At 45.5% G+C, this 19,540-nt stretch overlaps 1 protein-coding gene across 1 annotated transcript in view; it reads right to left on the bottom strand.

The window, feature by feature from the left end:
- Window positions 1-17,434, bottom strand: part of ptch1 (patched 1) — a 66,165-nt gene extending 48,731 nt beyond the window's left edge. Inside the window, exons 1-2 of the mRNA XM_079517139.1 lie at window positions 17,155-17,434; window positions 15,645-15,837 (exon numbers count right to left, since the gene is read on the bottom strand). Of these exons, the coding sequence (XP_079373265.1) occupies window positions 15,645-15,837; window positions 17,155-17,325 (364 nt within the window). The 5' untranslated portion in view covers window positions 17,326-17,434. The remainder of the gene's footprint in view (window positions 1-15,644; window positions 15,838-17,154) is intronic.
- Between the last annotated feature and the right edge of the window lie 2,106 nt (window positions 17,435-19,540).

Below are 19,540 nucleotides of genomic sequence, written 5' to 3'. Positions count from 1 at the left end.
GCCTCTCACACTCTCTTTATCTCTCTCTTTCTCCTCCCTATTCAGTCCTAGTCCGTGATTGGCCAGATCAGGATGGCAATCAGCCCAGCCCCTCTTTCAAAGTCAAACCCCCCTCCCTTCTGTCTCCCTCCCTCTTCCATGCTGCAGCACAAAAACAGACCCCTCCCCCGCACACATCTATTGGAGCCTGACGCAACGGAAAATAGTCGATCTACACGCTCACACTGCATTGCATTGCGGCGCGTTGTGAGCTTGAACAGATCTGCTATTCTGGGCACACAACACTGTGGTACGGTGGAGTATACTGCCCTACAAAGCAAGTGCAGTAAATATGTTTTTGGACACACCGACTTGTTTGTGTATCCCAAAGGTCAAATTAGCCTTTGTTATTTTGGGGGATAAACAATTACCTCAATAACATATTTACAATTAGTGCAATATCACTAATTTGCTGAAATCTCATTTGGCTGACCAGTTCAAACACTTTTAAACCCAATATCAGTAATTTTCTTTTCGTAGTTACTGCAGTTTGGCTTTGTAGGGCAGTATAAATCGGGCTTCACTATTCAAGTGAATCACTAGCGTCAAGCCATTCAGTCTCAACAACTCTTGTTTGACTCTGACATGACAATCTGACCCATCCGACAAACAGAAATAAGTACTGTACACATCCCTCCATACACACATACACTGAGACTCTTCTACGTAGAGACATTACACATAAGTAACTCTTATCAGCACATTGAAATCTGTTCACTGACAGGGCCGTGATATATAATCTGACATCAGAGAGCTCAGTGGGATGTGTGATGAGGGTGTTAAAGACAGCATGGGGAATGGTGTCATGTTATGTGATAGAAATGTGTTTATACTGTGTGCGTGCGTGCGTGCGTGCGTGCGTGCGTGCGTGCGTGCGTGCGTGCGTCGCCGTGGGTACGCACGCAAGTGTGTGTGCAGTGAGAGGATTAGCTGGATTAGGCCCCCTCTCAGCAGGGACCCCCTGCGGTTAGGAGGAAGCCCCAAAAACCAGGTCATTTTTGGGAGGCCAAGCTTCCAGCGACCTCCCATACCCTGACCATTCCAAAACTACAATGCCAGGCCAACTTTTGAGCTCATCGCAAGATATGAATGAGCAGGGCAGAACAAGAAAACAAGATATGAATGAGCAGGGCAGAACAAGAAAACAAGATATGAATGAGCAGGGCAGAACAAGAAAACAAGCAGGAACCACTTGTTGGAAACGTAGGAAGCAACTTTCACTAGAAATAAAGTAAAATCTTAAATTGTTATAAAAGGATAAAAGTTATAAAAGGAAAAAAAGGAAAAGTCCATTGCACTCTTGTCGCGGAGCCGAAACGAAACTTGTTTTACTTTTGTATACCTGTACAAAGTGTACATGCGATGTAACAAATCGTGAATCTTGTCCTGAATCTATTCAGAGTGTAATCGGACAACCTGGTAAACAGAATATTGCACCAAGATGTCTGTGGGGCTTTATAAAGCACCAGTGACGTGTGCCGAAAATGGACGATCCTGTAGATTGGCTAAGTATAAATCAGGCTTGACGAGTGCACAACGAGCGCAAGGTCAAGTTATAAGAACTTGTATAATGCTTTATAACAATAACTATAATCTCTCAAGATAAGGATAAAGAAAATAATAAATGCTGATGCGTTACCAGATTTAAATTTGCTGATGGCTTACCAGATTGCAATAATCATCATAACACATTATATAGTGTTTTTTACACAAGATTGTTATGAATTCAGTAGACCCTCAACGTAGCCCTAAGAGTTTTCCTGTAATGGACCGCTCGTTAAGCCCCACCCATCAATAGCTATTGTCCAATGCTAGCTTAGTAACCGTTGCAAAATCATCATGTTAGACAAGCTGACATTCATACCATAGGAATCAATGTTATCTTGCACGCATACAAGATAATTAGCAACATTAATAACAAGAATTGGAATATCATAATAAGTTACAACATGTTGGTGCAGTTGGAGGTGGCATTTTTAATCCCTTTCCTCAAACTGTTGTGTGTTTCCTTACACACGTCTTAAAGTTGGGATAATTACACAGCTCACACAGCGCCCAGGTGATGACAATAATACTATACTAATAACTATAATGACATGCATCCAATAAAAGGCACACAAAAAGGTACAAATCATACAAAACAAAAGTCTTCAGTGATATACTTATGTGATGACAAGGTTATGCCAGCCTTTATAAGATTTATGAGCATGTTATGTTAGGCTTTGAGCATTTCTATTTTGATAGCTGTTGTAATGTGTATTCATGATGGAGACAGTTTCCAAAAGAAGTGGGGGTCTGGTACGACTCAAGTTCGACACACCACGGAACAATAAAAAGTACTGCACTATACCGGTCATTTAAGTATTTATTTATTTGTCTAAAGCCATAACCACACCAAAGGGTCAAGATGGTTTTAGCGTTGTCCCTGCAGTGTGATATGTCTTGTTGCACGTTGACCCATGTTGACCCTAGTGATTCAACGCATGGAATTCAATGGCCCAAACCACACCAAAGGGTCGAGACGGTTTTAGGGTTAACTCCTTGCAAACGTTTGGACCCAAGGAGTTGCATGGTGACCCTTTGGTGTGGTTAGGGCTTAAGGGTGGTGAGTGATGATTCAGTTGAGTGGAGTGGCGAGCTTGGAAAACAAGATCACACAAGTTCTGAACAAGTGCCTTAAACACCTATAGAATATACTGTATACAGTAGCAACTTACAAGAGAGAGAGAGACGATGTAGTGAGACCACCCAAGGCACCCATATGGTATGACTTGGAAACGGTGGCACTGACGAAAAGACAGGAGGCAGACCTTGAGGTGTCAGAATTGAGGATGCTACGATTCTCATTTGGAGTGACAAGGATTGACAGGATCAGAAATGACTACATTATTAGAGGATCATCCCAGGTTAGAAGGTTTGGGGATAAAACAAGAGAGATGGTTTGGACCCGACCAGACTTTTCCTACCCACACAATCACACACAATTGGCGACGCCTCCTGCTGTGCCTCTAGTCATGTGCAGTTTTGGGACGTAACACGCTACAACGCGTTACTGTAACACCGTCATTTTCGGCAGTAACTCGTACTGTAACGCATTCATTTTTTCAATTCAGTAACTCAGTTATCGTTACTACGTGCGTTACCCCGTTATTCCGTTCTTTTTCATGTAGTCTCGGCTAGAGAGACGAGAAAAACTGCAGTTCTGGGAGAGGGAGGAGAAGGAGGAGGGAGAGACTGTGTGTGTGTGTGTGTGTGTGTGTGTGTGTGTGTGTGTGTGTGTGTGTGTGTGTGTGTGTGTGTGTGTGTGTGTGTGTGTGTGTGTGTGTGTGTGTGTGTGTGTGTGTGTGTAATACGCGCTGTGAGAGTGTGTTTGTGTTTACTACGACTGTTATGGCGGCGCCCACACCACATCGTGTTTCTCCAAATGGATATATTCTCTCTACTTCACACAAAGAATAGAAAGTTTCAATGTAAGTTGTGCACCAACTGCAATCCTCCTCCTCCGGCACGGCAAATATAGACAGAGAGAGAGAGAGAGAGAGAGAGAGAGAGAGAGAGTGCGTGTAAATCTATTAATTAATTGTCTGGTTTTGGTCTTACTTTGTTTATGAATCCAGACTCAAATTAGTATTGCCACCAGTGGCCCACCACCACCAATAATCAGTGAGAGAGCAGCTATCTGCACACAACGTTCACTGGAGCTGGTTATGTTGTGCGAACTTCGCAACGTTCGACACAGCAACTTGCACGCTTTAGCACGCTCAGTGGTGTCTCTCGTGGCTCAAGTTTGCTAGATTTTGCTAGAGTTTGCTAGATACAAACAAGATTAACCACTGTGACGACTTCGATGGGAATTATAAGAAGAAAGATAATATATTCAGTATAGTGCTGGTCACATTACGTGATCAGGAGATAAGAGAAATATAGAAAGGAGTAGAAAGGAAAGGATGTCATGATGTTTTGCAATCTAAAGATGATTTGTAATTTCAACAACAGTTGCATTTTGTATCATTGGGCATGATCTTTGTGGTGTTCTCTCTCCTGATTGGATGAAATTTGTAACCCACCTGAATGGTTTTTCTGTTTACCAGGGAGACCTCTGTTACTGAATAGGGGTGGGACGATATGAGTACCTCACGATACGATATATATCGCGATATTAGACCCTCGATAACGATAATATCACGATATTCGATATATTGTATGAAATTTCATCACCGATATATCACGATATCTGCAACTACAAAATACTTGGAACTGAAAAAACGCTATTTTCGTGCTCGGACACAGGGAGGGACACACACATAGCTGTCTATAGGAGTGGTTGCACCACTCCCCCTTTGCCTCATACCCTCATCATAATACCTCACAAACACCACCAACTGACCATTATCACTGGTATCATCATAATACCTCACAAACACCACCAACTGACCATTATCACTGGTGTCAGTGGACTTGTCCACTGCTGGGGAAATGCATTCTGCATTTTGTATTCCCACAAAGCTGTTTGGACAAATCACCATCCAGTAATTCAGTACTTCTGGTTGCTGTGGAATCTGAGAGTGGGATTTGCTTTATTTTAGCTTTAGTGTATCGATTATTTATCGCAGGAGGACGTATCGATATATATCGCAATATCGATATTTCAGCACACCCCTATTACTGAATAAACACTCAATAGCAATGATTATTATCAGACTACTCTTATCTATACTGTACTCTTGTGACAACTGACAAATCATGACAATAAACACAATGTTTTGGGCCAAACAAAGAATTAGAAAGTAGAAAAAAACAGCAGGTTACAACACTTTTGTTGTTGTTTTTCTTCTTTGTAAATTTGTTTGGTCCAAAATATTGTGTTTGTTGTCATGATTAAAAGGTCTTTAAATAAATACCTTTTGAAATGTCTATGGGAAAAATGCATTGGGATTCATTTCCTGGGCCTGGCGTCGTCATGAAAGGGGGCGGGACTGCGACGCTCTATACTGTTAACTGCCAGGGTCTATACTTTGTGGGGCCCTAGCCCCTCCAACGTCTGGCTTTCGGAAATTACTTCATGTGACAGCCAAGTCTATGGACTTTTAACATTGTAATGTTTGCTTAACAAACAGCACCCCAAAAAACAGGACCCCAGCCAAGTCTCTGGACTTTTGATGTTCACTAACATGCTAACATGATTTAAGCAGCCACAGTGGGCAGCCACAGTGGGCTGCCCACAAAAGTCATATTTTGTTCCCTCAACACCAAATCTCTTCACCGAAAAATCTCACAATGTGTCACACTGCGAAGTGTTGTGAACTTACTGCTATAATTTCATTTTATTTCAATAATGTTTACCACCACCACACAAACATCCATCAACAAGTCTTTCTGCTTTTTCCTGGCCTGAGAGCACATAGAAGTGTTGTCATGCATAGTGCATGGTAATATTTATTTGCACTTTGATGATGATAGACCTATACTGTAATACTGTATGTTGCACAACATTGATTTCTTACCTACAGCTATAGGTAAGAAAGTTCAGTGACAACGTAACGTTACCACAATTATTTTGAAGCCAACACTTTATTAATGTAATACGCAGGACCTTAACACAATCATTCCCGGGATTCCTTCAAAATAGGAATACCTTCATATTTTGAGCGAGAGGCGGATGAGGAGCAGAAATGAAGCGCTTAGTATATCCATCAGATCAAAACCACGGAGAGCGCCCTAGATTAGCAGATACGAGGCATTCTTTCTGCCGCGCTAACAGGCTAGTGAACGGGACGCTAATATGACCGTAGAGCGAAGCGTATGGTGGCCGAGAGTCCTACTCAAAAATTTAAAAAAGGACAAAATTCAGAATATTCTTCTCTCGTCTGATATAATTGAGGATGTGCTAGGACGTGTACACACATCCTATGCATTCGTCGATTGGATTCCCTATGACGTGTGGACACGTCGGATGGACGGAACCTGTTAATGGAAACAAGCCCTGGGGGCTTTTGGGGGTCTGTACCTTTTGCAAACTGTTAATACAGTATTCAATCAATCAAAATGCCACCTATATCCACTTCATCCCTATAAGTAAACAATATAGTATTGTCTAGTGGATACTAGCCAATATAAGTAAGTAATTTAGTTGGTAGTAGTATTGAAGGTGTGCTATACAGTGCAGGTGTGTACACATCCACAAGAGTTTAGTGACAGCAGAGACCCTAGCTGACCCCCCCCCCCCCCCCACACACACACACACACACACACACACACACACACACACACTTCACTCCTTCTCTACCCATTGAGCTTTCAAAAGGGGCCGCTGCAGAGAGGGAGAGTAAAACAAGCATGCTCCTGAGAGAGAGAGAGGGAAAAAATGATAAAGAAAAAAATAGCAAGTGACAATGCCAAAGACGAAGAAAGCAAAGGGAGAAAAACAGAGTTGGAGGAAGAAAGAGAGAGAGAGTGAGAAAGAGAGAGAGGTGCTCTGACATGCAGCTGTAGCACAATGTCCCCTCAGCGCCCCTCCAGCCTGACCCCTGACACGAATGTGACACCCCAGCTGCCAACACCCCCTATCCCCTTCCTCCCTCCCTCCCTCCCTGCCTCCCTCCCATCACCCCCCTCGCTCCATCATTACCATATGTATGGCTCCCTCTCTCCCCCTGATTATGCTAATCACCTGTCCGGCCCTCGCAGCCCCTAAAATGGGTGTATTTAGCAGTCGGCTGGCTCCCAATGCGTCTTCCCTGGGTCCGAGGTGTACATTCACACAGTCCTCAATGGGCAGATTCTTCCACGTTGCTGCCTTCATTCAGGTCCTCCCCTCCCCACCCCTCTCCCCCCCAAAAAAATCCTATTCAGCGCCACTGGATTCACAGAGCCCCGGAGAAAGTAGTAAGAAGAAGAATATTTTTGAGAAGGCGAGTCTGTGTGTGTGTGTGTGTGGTGGGGGGGGGGGGGGGGGGGGGGGGGGGGGTTGTGTTTGCGGTTGGACTCAAAATACCCGAGATGTCGTGCAAAATGATGTGTCAATCGATGAATGAAACACATGGTTTGAGCGTTCTATTCCGAGTTCAGAGAGGGCTTTAAAAGTCCCTCTCGCTGTACTGCGTATACACAAGTGACGAGTCATGGGTCACCTATTTTGTGAAGTAAAATGAGAGGAAATTCTACTATCTAGAGGTCATAAATGAATAAATAAATCACACTCGTGTGAAGTGAGGGGCGCCAACTGTGGCTGCCACAGGATTTCAGATTCACTGCCATTATATACGTTACGAGACATGAATGCAGTGTGTTATATAGGCCATATGACGTCTCACGTAGTCATTTAGTGCCTACACAAACATTAAAAGTCCATAGACTTGGCTGGCAAACGATTTTAATTAAAAGTGCTCTAATCAAACATTAAAAGTCTATAGACTTGGCTGCCATATGACCTAATTTCAAAAGCCATGCATTGGAGGGGCTAGCAACCCTACTAAGGATAAGGACTGTTATCCAAAGTGTAGGATTAGGGCCCGCCTCAGTGGTGTCCGATTAGAACTTAAACCGGGATGTGTAACAGGTGTAATTGGAGATTCTGGGGATTTGAGATCGTTGGAGATACCGAGTGCGTTGGTTGGCATCTCCAACGATCTCAAATCCCCAGAATCTACAGGACACAAGCAAGACACAGGATACAGGACACAGACCTCTTCAGGACTACAATCGACCTTCAGAAGAGGATCAGGATCAAGAACACCTCTCAACTCATACGAACCAAGGTGTCTGGCTTTACAACCCAGATACCTTCGTACCGTATACGACTCCTATGCTCCAAGGTATCTGGCCTTACAACCCAGATACCTTGACTAGCTTCACTAAGACCATCTTTCCAATTACACCTGTTCTAAGTTCTAATTGGACACCACTGAGGCGGGCCCTAATCCTAACCGCTGGATAATAGTCTTAGTAGTATTTAACATACCCTCAAAAGTAATGTCATAATTATAAAACCTTCATGAAATTCAGTATCTAGACTAGAGTTCCAAAGAAAGGAAAGTCAGAATTATAAAAGCTTCATAAGTTTAATTTCTTGAAATTTGTACTTTTAAAATCGGGGGGCCTCTCCCCTCTCTGTGCCTGTCCAATGCAACCCAGGTGAGGACCCTCTCCCCCGGCTGCATTTTCTGGCCTGTGATTGGCCTAGAGCCCAGCCATAACAGACCGTGACATGAGCCTGAGCAGCCAATCTCAGCCAGCCATCTCTCTGTCATTTCCTGGAAAGATGGGCCATGATTCCAGGTATCCGAAAATCACACATTCCTAACATGTGGAATAGGAAAGGTTGGGAGAGCAAGAAGGGATAGAAGGAGAGAAACAAGAAAAAAACAGATACAGTTAAATAGACGGAAACAGAGAGGCAGACAGAGATCGACCAAGAGGAGACACTTGAAGAAAAAGCCCACAGACGGAGAATAAGTGATAATAACAGAGAGAGACCTCAGGCTACACCAGACCAGAATCCCATTAGATCCCACATGACAGCATTGGGTCACAGGTGTTCCTGTGTCCTGACACTGGAGCTAGCATAGCAGGGCTGTCTCAGAACAGGCTCGGAGCACTTGGCCCCGGGCCCCTGGATCCCATCCCCTTCTGACGCACACTGACTCATTCTGGAACTCCAAGCCTCTCAATCACACGAGAGGGGAAATGTTTTATATCACTGTGTGGGTCTCTGTTGTGCGTGTGTGTGGTACTAGCGTAATTGCTGTTGTTCCGCTTTTCTATGACGTGATGCCTCAGCAATGGCAATGGACTGAATTATTAAGTAACCTGTGTGTCCTGGGGAAATAAGGGCGCACGCGCGCACGCACGCACGCACGCACGCACGCGCACACACACACACACAACACACACACACACACACACACACACACACACACACACACACACACACACACACACACACACACACACACACACACACACACACACACACACACACACACACACACCAATGCACGGCCATTGGAAAACAACAACCTAAAAACAAACAGCAGTGCATCTATAACTTCAGATGAAGAACTCTCTGTGCTGCAGTTTGAGAGGCATCGGTCCTGATCTCTCCTAGTGTACCACAGGCCTTGCAGCCAAAACACAAACACACTACTGCTACTATATTCCTGCTTCTTCCCTCCCTCTCTCGCCCCTTCTTGCTCTCTCTCTCTCTCTCTCTCTGTACTGTTGCTCTCTCCGCCCCTCTGGCAGTCAGCAGTGGGAGGGAGGGAGGAGAGGAAAGGGGAGGATGGAGGGAAGCAGCGCAGGAGGGAAGGAGGGAGGGAGGGAGGCCAGACCACCCTGCTCTTATGGCAGGGCTGAGTGTTTACATTGCTGTGCCTCACTCTGTAATACATCTGGCATTCTGAGGCCACTCTCTCTCCCCAGCCAGGGAGGGAGAGAGGGGAGGGGTGTGAGTGGGAGGAGGCTAAGGCTAAAAGACAGAAAACGGCAGAGAGGAAAAGGAGGGGGGTGTAGGACTGGGAGAGAGAGAGAGAGAGAGAGAGAGAGAGAGAGAGAGAGAGAGAGAGGGGGAGGGGTAAACTCTCTCCACAGTCTCTTGCGGTCGGTCATTCGCAGGGCTCTGGTTTTTGAATAAGAGCGCCTGGAAGAATGCAAAATGTAAACAGAACTTTTGGAGGCATCTCAGGATGTCTGTTTGTGAATGGGAGTGCATTCACCTTGCAACTTCGTGCACATGCACACTTGCGTGCACGTGCACATGCACACATGCACGCGCGTGCAGACAAACGCAGGGGCCTGACCCTACCAACTTTTAAAAGTTATTTCACATTTACTTAGCCAGGTAGGGCTAATATAAACAAGGTTGCTTCTAAATGAAGGGAAGCTAGCTTGAGAAAACAGGGCTATAACTCAGAATACAGTACCAGAGGCACAGTGTTTCCCCACACTAAATCCCTCACCAGCTAGCCTGCACTTTTCATCAACTCGTAAAGTTTAACACAACACACTGGAATGTTATTCCTTCTTGAGAGGTTTAATCCTGTTTGTAGTGAACTGATAAACATAAGTTAATTGAGTCCAGTTTTGAAAGTGTGAGCATATGTTTGTCTGTATGTGTGTGCGTGTGCACATGCATCAATATGTGTGTGTATGTGCATGTAAGCTCGTTTGTGAGTGTGTGTGTGTGTGTGTGTGTGTGTGTGTGTGCGCATGATTGTCTTCGTCTGTGTGTCTGTATGGGTGTTCATGATTGAGTATGTGGATAATATGGATGTGTGGTGCAAGGAGAATATGAATATAATGAGGCTATTAGAATGTGTATGGCAGAGAGTGAGATGAGGGGAAGGGTGAGAGATATGGATTAATACTGGTTGTTTTCAGTTCTGTGAAATTAGGAAAAAATGTTGGGTGTGGGCAAATTGGTGCGTTTGATTGCTTGCGGCTGCTAAATGAACGTGGTTGGAGAGAAAAAGAGAGAGAGAGAGATAGAGAGAGAGAGAGAGAGAGAGAAAAGAGAGAGAGAGAGAGAGAGAGAGAGAGAGAGAGAGAGAGAGACGGAGACAGGAAAACAGAGGGATGAAAAGGGGTGTATGTCAAAGAGGGGCCCATAGAAATAGCCTGCCATGCAAACCCCAGTCAACCACCTACTCGTCGCTCACATAACCAAAAAAACCCAAACCCAAAGGGCACTGTCTGTGTATATGTGAGCTGCGCATCCATGTGTGTGCATGCATGCGCGATTGCGCGTGTGTTCGCGCATGCGCATCCATGCACGGATTGCACGCGTGTGTACAGTATGTGTGCATGCATGGATGCCTGCATGCGTGAATGCTTGCTCCCAGGACCCATACACATCAAAAAGCTGGATAATTCAATCACGCAAACCACAATCCTCTCAGCGGAGAAGCCACATTCAGAACCCTCCTTCTCCTCCCTCCCCCCGTCTTTGTCCACAAGAAAGGATGTCGAGGCCTTTTCCGCATGCACTTAACATTACACTGCTCTCTTCTCCGCTGCCATTACCAGCACAGCAACAAAACAACCACCAACTCTGTCAGATCGCCTCTTAATCACCCTGGGATCAAAAGCAGACTGGGGGAAGATGGAAGGGAGTTACTTTGGACCTAAAGTTTATTCCTATCAAACTGTATTCTGAAAACCTCTCATCAGGCTGGGGGAATGTACATATGCATGCATGCATGGCATGCATTCACACACAATTACACATGCATGGACGTCTGCTCTTTGCGTGCCATATTGGTGATATCAATATTACAGTGATCTGTAGGTAAAACGTGACTAAGCACCGTTAGCAGCCCCTGGAGTCAGTGCTGCTCCTTACACCCAACCTAACCTAAGGGTGGCGCTAGAGGAAAGGTCATGGGGATCACGCAAATGTTTTATTGTTTGTCCTCCAGGGAGCTTGAATACACTAAGATTTGAGATATCGTGTGTAAGTGGGTAATGTAAGGGCAGTGCTAGAGGAAAGGTCACCAAGATCGCTATGAGTCAACCTCTGGGGTTCTTGAAGATGCACCACAAATTCCATAACAATCCAGCTTGTAGTTTTTGAGATATTTTGTTTGGAAGTAAAGTGTTGAGGGGATGGAAGGACCGACATAGCCATGATGGCAAACATAACCATCCTTAGAGCCCCATCACCAGCAGGCTACCTAGTTGCAGAGGAGAGGACAGTGAGAGTCCATGAGAAAGAGGGCTTTTGTGACCCGTTGAGAGACAAGATGAGAAGTGAATGCCCGTGCCTCCAAATGGAAAAGGTGTGAGTCTACTCCATCGCAATGCAGTTTCCAGTCTAGTGTCTAACCCCTATCTTCAGAATTATGCATATTAATCATGAATGGGTGTAGAAATGAGAGATAATAATTCAGTGTCAGACTCACTGCCCTCTGCTGGACGACAGGAGTCAAGAGGGAAACACAACACATGCTTACAAACACAAACACATACTCTACCCAGGTGTGTGTGCACTTTGGCTAAAATTGAACACAGTCATATGCACACTCTTAAAGCGCGTCACGTACACCCATACGCATGCACATATACACTCGCACAAACATATGCAAACAAACTAACAGTGACAGCTGCTGCTCGTAAGGCATGTCACCCTCCCCTCTCTTCCTCCACCCGACTCCCACCCACCATCTCCACCCCCCGCCCCTCTGCTGTGAGTCTTCACTCTGCACCCAGGCCACAGGGTGAGTATCAGGTGAGGTTTTAAATAGCGGGGCCTCTATGAGATGACCTCAGGTCCCTGGGGGTCTACCCTGTGGCCCTCCCCCCCCCCCCCCCCCCCCCACCCAGCCCCCAAGAAATCGCTCCAGGCTTTCGATGCCTGTAGCCATGAGTCTAAAATCCATGGCCCTATGCCCCAGTAGTGCAATGATAATGATATAACTATAGACTCATTTATTTGAGGCAACCATAGTGGTGATAAAAGTACTGGTATTTGTTGCGGATCAAATCCGCACAGCAGATCCAAAACCCAGCCCCGGCCCGAACTCGGTGCAACTGGAGTTCGACGACCCACTTCTATGTCTCAGATTGAAAACAAAAGACATTGTCTTTATCGTGGCTCCAAGTGAACGCTACAACCACAACTATAGACCCCTTCCTCTATCTTTAGCCTCCGCTAGAACTATAGGTTAACCACAACCTGAGCCCAGCTCCTCTCACTATACCCCAGTGCAATTTACAGTACAGCCCCCAGCCGCATCTCTCATCCTCCTCACCCCCAGTTTCAACTCCAACCTCTGCCCAGAACTCAAGCCTCAAAAGCCCCATTTCCAATCTCTCCTCCCTTTACCCCCTTACTCTCTCTCTTTCTCTCTACCCTCATCTCAGTATAGGCCAACCCCATAACCACAGCCCAACGTACCCCAGTCAATTCTACAGCCCCTCTCTCAGCACAGAGAGAGGGAGAGAGAGAGAGAGGCCGTTCTACAGGAAGGCCAATGTTTACGCGATACTGTTTTAATTAGAGGCAGGCGGCGCTGCTATTTTCTTTACAATTTGGCCTGTGTTTGCCTTAACCCAGAATGCCAAGGGATGGCTCTACTTTCCATCCATGGCTTGGAGGAACTCTAAAGGGGGCTTCTTTCTGTCATTCGTGCATGGACGACGTGGCCATAGACTATAAGACTTCATCATCGCAAACATCATGCTGGCAAAATCATCTATGTTTCGGATAGTTCATTTGTAAATTATTATATAGCTTTTTTTTAATATATCTGGACCAGTGTCCTGGCATTGTGCTGCTGACCACAGAGGGCACCCAGCCACATTTGTGTGCAGGACGGGTGAGATAGGAGACCACAATACTACAACTTCCTGTTTTGGCTAATAGCTTCCTGTGAACAGTTTAACTGGGCATTATTATCATTATTGGTTTTTTTTTTAAGCTTTATCGTGGCATGACAAAAGTTTAACCACACCAAAAAAAAGTCCTCATAGGCCCACACAATCGTCTCTTTGTCCCAAGTGTGTGTTTAACTTCCAATCGCTCTCTGTCTCTTTGTCTAATAAACAGAACTTCCTGTGTCGGAGTGTTTATAAACAGTGCTGAGTGAGCACCATGTGAGAAGAGACCCTCTGAAAGCTGCAGCACGTGACAGGCTGTAGAATAAACACACCATCTGCCTCTGGTACGCGGCTAAGACCTCATTTATGCTCCGTCGAATGAGGGCGTCGCACGCCGACAATCACGCTGACGTAACGCGTTGTGGAGCTTGTACATTGGCTATTGTCGACGCGTGACATTGTCATATGACGAATCATAAATCATGCTTAGTGGTGGTTTGCAGGGAACCTCGGCCTTCTCGGCATCAAGAACCAGGTGACGAGACACAAAGATATTCACCACTGTACAATGTAGCTCCACTACTAGATACTCATGAGATGAGAGCTCCAACATGTGGGTGTTGTATTGTGCGTGCGTGCGTGCGTGTGTCTGTGTGTGGCTGCACGCATGCGTGCTCTCGTCAGTAGGCCACACAGCTTCCAGGCAGGGTCGTTGGTGGGTCGTCTGTGGAGGGCAGTTCCAAATGAAACATAAACAGGCACTCTGTCCTCTCCTCCTCTCTCCTCTTTTTCCTCTCCTCTCCTCTCAGACGATGGGCCAGTCCCCCTGCACAGCCTAGCACAGCGTTCCACTGTCCAGGCAGAACTAATCTATCCCTCAGCTGTGCAGCCTAATCTAAACAAACAGATCGCTCCCTACCAGCATCTGGAACCCCTCACATCCTGGGACCCAGAACACACCACAGCCCATTCTCTCGTCTGCGTGTGTGTGTGCATGCACGGACCTGTGTGTTGCTTCATGTATATTTTTCTATGCACAAGTCCCCTACAACCTCCACCTGGGGTCACTAGTCCTGTTTTTATTTAATGATGACAAAATGGCTGTGTGGGCTCTGACCACAGTTCTCTGTGAGTCTAGCCTGTCAATACCAATACTTTGTGCATGGCAGCTGTTATGATGATCTGCATGGTGGCAGGTCCATGTGAGAACATGGGTAATGAATACATCAAGATAAATGCCATTCAGGTTGAACACTCTGTCATTAGGAGAAGTAATAACATGGCATTTATGCGCGTGTTAGGAAGAAGCATTTAATATGGTGTAGTGACTATGAGACTATGCTGATCATTTGACAGACACATATCAGTACAAATAACCTAAGCACTCTAGTAGCACATGTGTAAAACGTCTAAATGAAATAATTGCTTGCTTTGTCTGTTTCATTTTATTTTGCTTTTCATTTGTCTGCCGTTTTCCACAATTCCAAACTGCCAGTGCTTCTCCATTCATGACTCCCATAGACTCGCCCTAAAGTGCTGGAATGCACATCAAAGGAAAGGGAAAAAAGAGAGCTCTGCCCCTTTCCCTTACCCCACACAACACCACCCATACTCACAGTTAATTTTCTAGAAAGAAGAAAGAAAATGCATTATTCGTTTATGGTGTTTCCGAAAAGAGCAACCAATGTGCGCCCTATAGCACTCCACAAACATGAGTTCCTGTCCGCACTCCGCTTTTTCCCTTCAGCCGGAGACAAATCTTTTTGGAAAGTTGAGAGCTGTCCAAAACGGGACCACACACAGTCTCTGAGCTGTGCGCGGATCACATTCAACTGCTGGGGGCAGGCGCACACACACGCGCACGCGAGCACACACACACACACTCACAAAATGGCGGCTTTGACTAAATTTCTTCTCCCTCAAAACTGTTCATGAGCTTAATTACGACTTTGCTTTTGAGTTACATTCAGCCCCATACGCCTCGTTGCTACATGAGTAGACCTAACTGAAAAAGTAGAGTAGTCCATCCATATTAAACCAAAAAATAACACTCGTTTTAAGTTTGACCTGGCTGCTTGCCAGACACCATACAATAAACAATCCCCCCTATAGTTTGGTAGACCCCCACCCAGCCAACCACACCCCCCTGTACGTATCCCCCCCCCCCCCCCCCCCCCCCCCCACACACACACACACACACACACACACACACACACACTGTATGGGTCAACGACATTAGCACAAATACAATAATATGTATGGATAAATGAGAAAATGTGTGTATTTCTTACCTTCCACCCAGAGTTTCTCCACATCTGTCTCCAAATTAGCTGCCCGTAAGCCCACGGCGAACGCTCCGAATATCATGAGGCCCACGACCAAAAACTTTCCGCAGTTCTTTTGTATGTAACAGCCCAGCCTGAACAAAAGTCTCTGGAACTTCGCTCTCAGCCACAGCGGTGCCTTTCTCCCAGTCGCCTTCCCCTGCAGCCACGAGACAAGAGTCCAGTCAACGTCAAGCTTAGCTTACCTGAACAGGTGAGTCTACAGTCAGACACCATTGCGCCATAATGGGCCAATAAGGATATACGGGCATCATGTCATTGTTACACTCATATAAACTAGCATAAACTTTAAATGCATGGCTCATTCCCTCACAGTTAAACAGTAAAGTACAAAGTAGGCTATAATATTGACCTCAGGTCTATAATAACTACGTCATATAGGGTCACTTCAGAGGCATGCCGTATCATATGTGAGTACTGCAGGGCCATTTATTTTGATGTTGATAAAAGACAGCTAGCTATGAGTAATATGAGTCACCGGTGTGTGTTTTGCACCGTAAAATTTGAGAAGGATGCTGTTCATTCTTCTGTGGTTGGACCTCCGTGCGTGGTGTATAGGGGAACGGATAGCTGTCAAGAAGACAGCGTCATGATGGGACGTTTGGTCGTACATACGCACGTGCACGCGCATAGTATACACACAAACACACCACCAGCAACAGTATAGTAGTAGTAGACACACAGTGGAGGGCCTACTGAACACAGCACACTAACTCAATACATTGTAATACGTTTTTTTCTCTCTCTCTCTCTCTCTTTTTGATTCATTGTATCAAATCCACGGGGGTATTCTATTCGGGGGCCAAACCACACAGAGCTACACAGCTCCTCCAGTCCGTTCCCATCCAGCTGCCTGTGTGATCCGACCGGGACCGCGGAGGAGCCATCACCGAGGGAGTTACGACAATATTTGTGAACGGAAGAGGGCAGCCACATGGATTTTTGCTCTAAGCGAGGTGGACATTGAAAGACTCGCACAGTAAAGATAATACCGCACAAAACGTCTGTGGGCTCTCAGAATCTTGCTCAACTGCTCAAGTCCGAATACATACATCAAATGTGGGGAAAGTTGAGAACATTATCACAGTGAAACAGAAGGCAAACCTTCCAGTTTACTCACTGAAGTCGCATGTCTACCCTTGTGTGTACGGGACCGTTATGGGAACCACCAACGCTGTTGTGACCCTTAACAATCGCGTTATTAGCCGATATTTCATTTAGAAATACAGCACGTCCTAAAACAAGACCCGGATGCAAACGAGGAGTAAAAGTTGATCAACAAAACAATGCAAGATAAACTTTCTCCAGCCTTGCTCCAAACTTTGTACGCCTGCTCAGCCCTCCCAACCGGAGCTATCCCGTTACCTAGAAACAACTTGACATAGTTGGTCACATTTGCGGCTACAATAAATCTAAGAGAAGACAACTGCACCACAATAAGACGAGGAATAAGCACCTCGGATATTTGCTGCAATGCAAAACCTGCATCGCAGTAACTTGGCCGCTGCAAATACTCCAAATCCAGCGGTGTTGTGCGGGAATAGTTCCCCCTGTTCCTCCGCGTTATCCTCGGCCGTTCGGGGTCTCTGTTTTCCTGCTCGGAGGATGCATTAGCAGCCGAGGCCATGTTGCGGGGACTGCGCGATGCTTAGCGTTTTCCACTTTATAATATTTCCCCGAAAGCGTGTAGCGATATCCCAAGGCAACGAAGTTTCACTCTCGGTGATCTCACACCCGTGAAGTACTTCATACTCCTGTTGGAGACGGCGAGTCAAAGTCTGCGCCTTCCATCCCAACATTTCGTGATCCGGAGTTCTCCACCGCTTCGCACATTCACCGTGTCTCCAGAAAGTAGTTTCTCTCAAAATGCGAGGTGAACCGAGTGTTTCCCATACACAAAACGGCGGCTGAGAAGCTTAGATGATCGTAGCATTCTGTGAGTTCTGTGTGTTCTTCCCCTGGGCCGCGCGTCACGGCGAACTCTGAGATTCAATAGATGAGAAAAAAGAGCTCTCTCCATTTGGAGGAGGTAGAGGAGGAGGGGTGAAGGCAGAAAGAGCCGAGATCCCGCCTCTAGGGCTGTCAGATTGCAGGACTTTCTTGCATCTGATTGGTTCCAGAAGGGCAAAAATTACTCAGCAAACACGACTATTATTAGCTGCTTAGCAACAGCTCACTAAAGTAGAGAGACCACCCAAGCAGAGAGCCCTCGTGTGTGCATCTCAAACTTCAGGGGAGTCTCGGAGAGAGCCAGCCCTCTTTTGCGTTTGCGCGTAACCAATAGTCGAGTTTGTGGCTTTCCACATAGAAATGCCTTGCTCAAAGCAGAAGTGCAAGGCAAAGTACGCGGTCTATTCTTCAGAACGGTCCGGGGAATGACAAAACTGCAGATCTTTTTTCTTTTCTTTTTTTTTTTACTTTGATTTTTCTACCAGCACCACGAAGGTGGTAGGCATAGTTGGACCTCAAATTACAGCGGTTTGGGGGAGGTCCTAAATTTGAGGCTGAGTACTATAATGTCAATTACACTTACACTACACGCTGCTCTACTAATTGACAGTATTGTTTATTACTATTTATAAGTAATAAACACACATAAACTGTGTGTGTGTGTGTGTGTGTGTGTGTGTGTGTGTGTGTGTGTGTGTGTGTGTGTGTGTGTGTGTGTGCGCGCATCAGTAGCCCAGTAGTCTGCAAGATGCAAAAAAGTATATAGTCTAGCAAACAAATCATGAATAGCTAATATTTTATTTTTGTATTAAAGAAAAGTGCGGTAGCCTATATGATCTGGTGTGGATGGAATACAACATGATCTGTGTCAACAGGAAATAAGGTCTTATGGTGCTTGCGCAAATTAAGCAGTCTGGAATGTTAACGGGCCCAAATCTGAAGTTTGGCTCCACACAAGTCCACAGTCTCCATTAGATGCCAAAATAAATAGCCAACATTTTGGATTCTACCAATACGACACCACATCTGACCATGCACCATATGTCTCTAGGCTACCCCAAATAGGCTACTATATAGTCTACTATACTACTTTTTTACAAATGTTGTATATTGAGCTACTCAAAAACTGCAGTGCTACAGCACATGCAGCACACTTGTTTGGGACTTTGCCTCACTTCAAATATATTGAATATAGCAGCGATAAGGCGGGACCAAGAAAGAAGACAATACGCAACTAGAAAAAGTGCCCTTCCGGGCACAGGTCTCCACCAGGAGGATAGGAGTGTGTGTGATGTTTGGCAAAATGTTTAGGAGGATTTTTTTTTTTTTTTGCAACAATTTTCTTCATTTTGTTGAGGAAATGCAGAGCCAGATCACTCATAGCATCTCTGAGGATAGAATTCTGGTTGAGCAGGACATGTGCAGCATTTTGTACAAAACGGGCCACTCCTGAAAACTTTGGAAGGCAATCTTAGCCAATCAGTGTACAATCTGAGAAATCCAACAGACTCGTCTTGATCACATGACTACAGAGATCATGTGTACCGATTGCCATTTCTTCATACGCCTTTTATGGCAATTGGATGATTTGAGGCATTTTGTTCCAAAAATGGGTTTTGCAAAAATCAACCTGTTGGTGGCGCTATAACAGGCCAATGTGAAAAGGGTGGGATATATTCCTCAGCCTAGTAAGAAAATGTGTGAAAGATTTCACGTAAATTGCATGCTGCGTTCATGATTTGAGGCTATTGTTCAAAACGGGGCAATCTTGCAAACTGTGAAAGCCAATTATAGCCAATTAGGATGGAATATGAAATATCAGACAGATCCGACTTGAGCACATGACCATAGAGATACTGTGTAACGATTTGTGAGATTTTTGGACAGAATCT

This window comes from Electrona antarctica, assembly GCF_951216825.1.
Source record: "Electrona antarctica genome assembly, chromosome: 12".
NCBI classification, from domain to species: Eukaryota; Metazoa; Chordata; class Actinopteri; order Myctophiformes; family Myctophidae; genus Electrona; species Electrona antarctica.
This window is presented reverse-complemented; position numbering and strand designations above follow the sequence as displayed.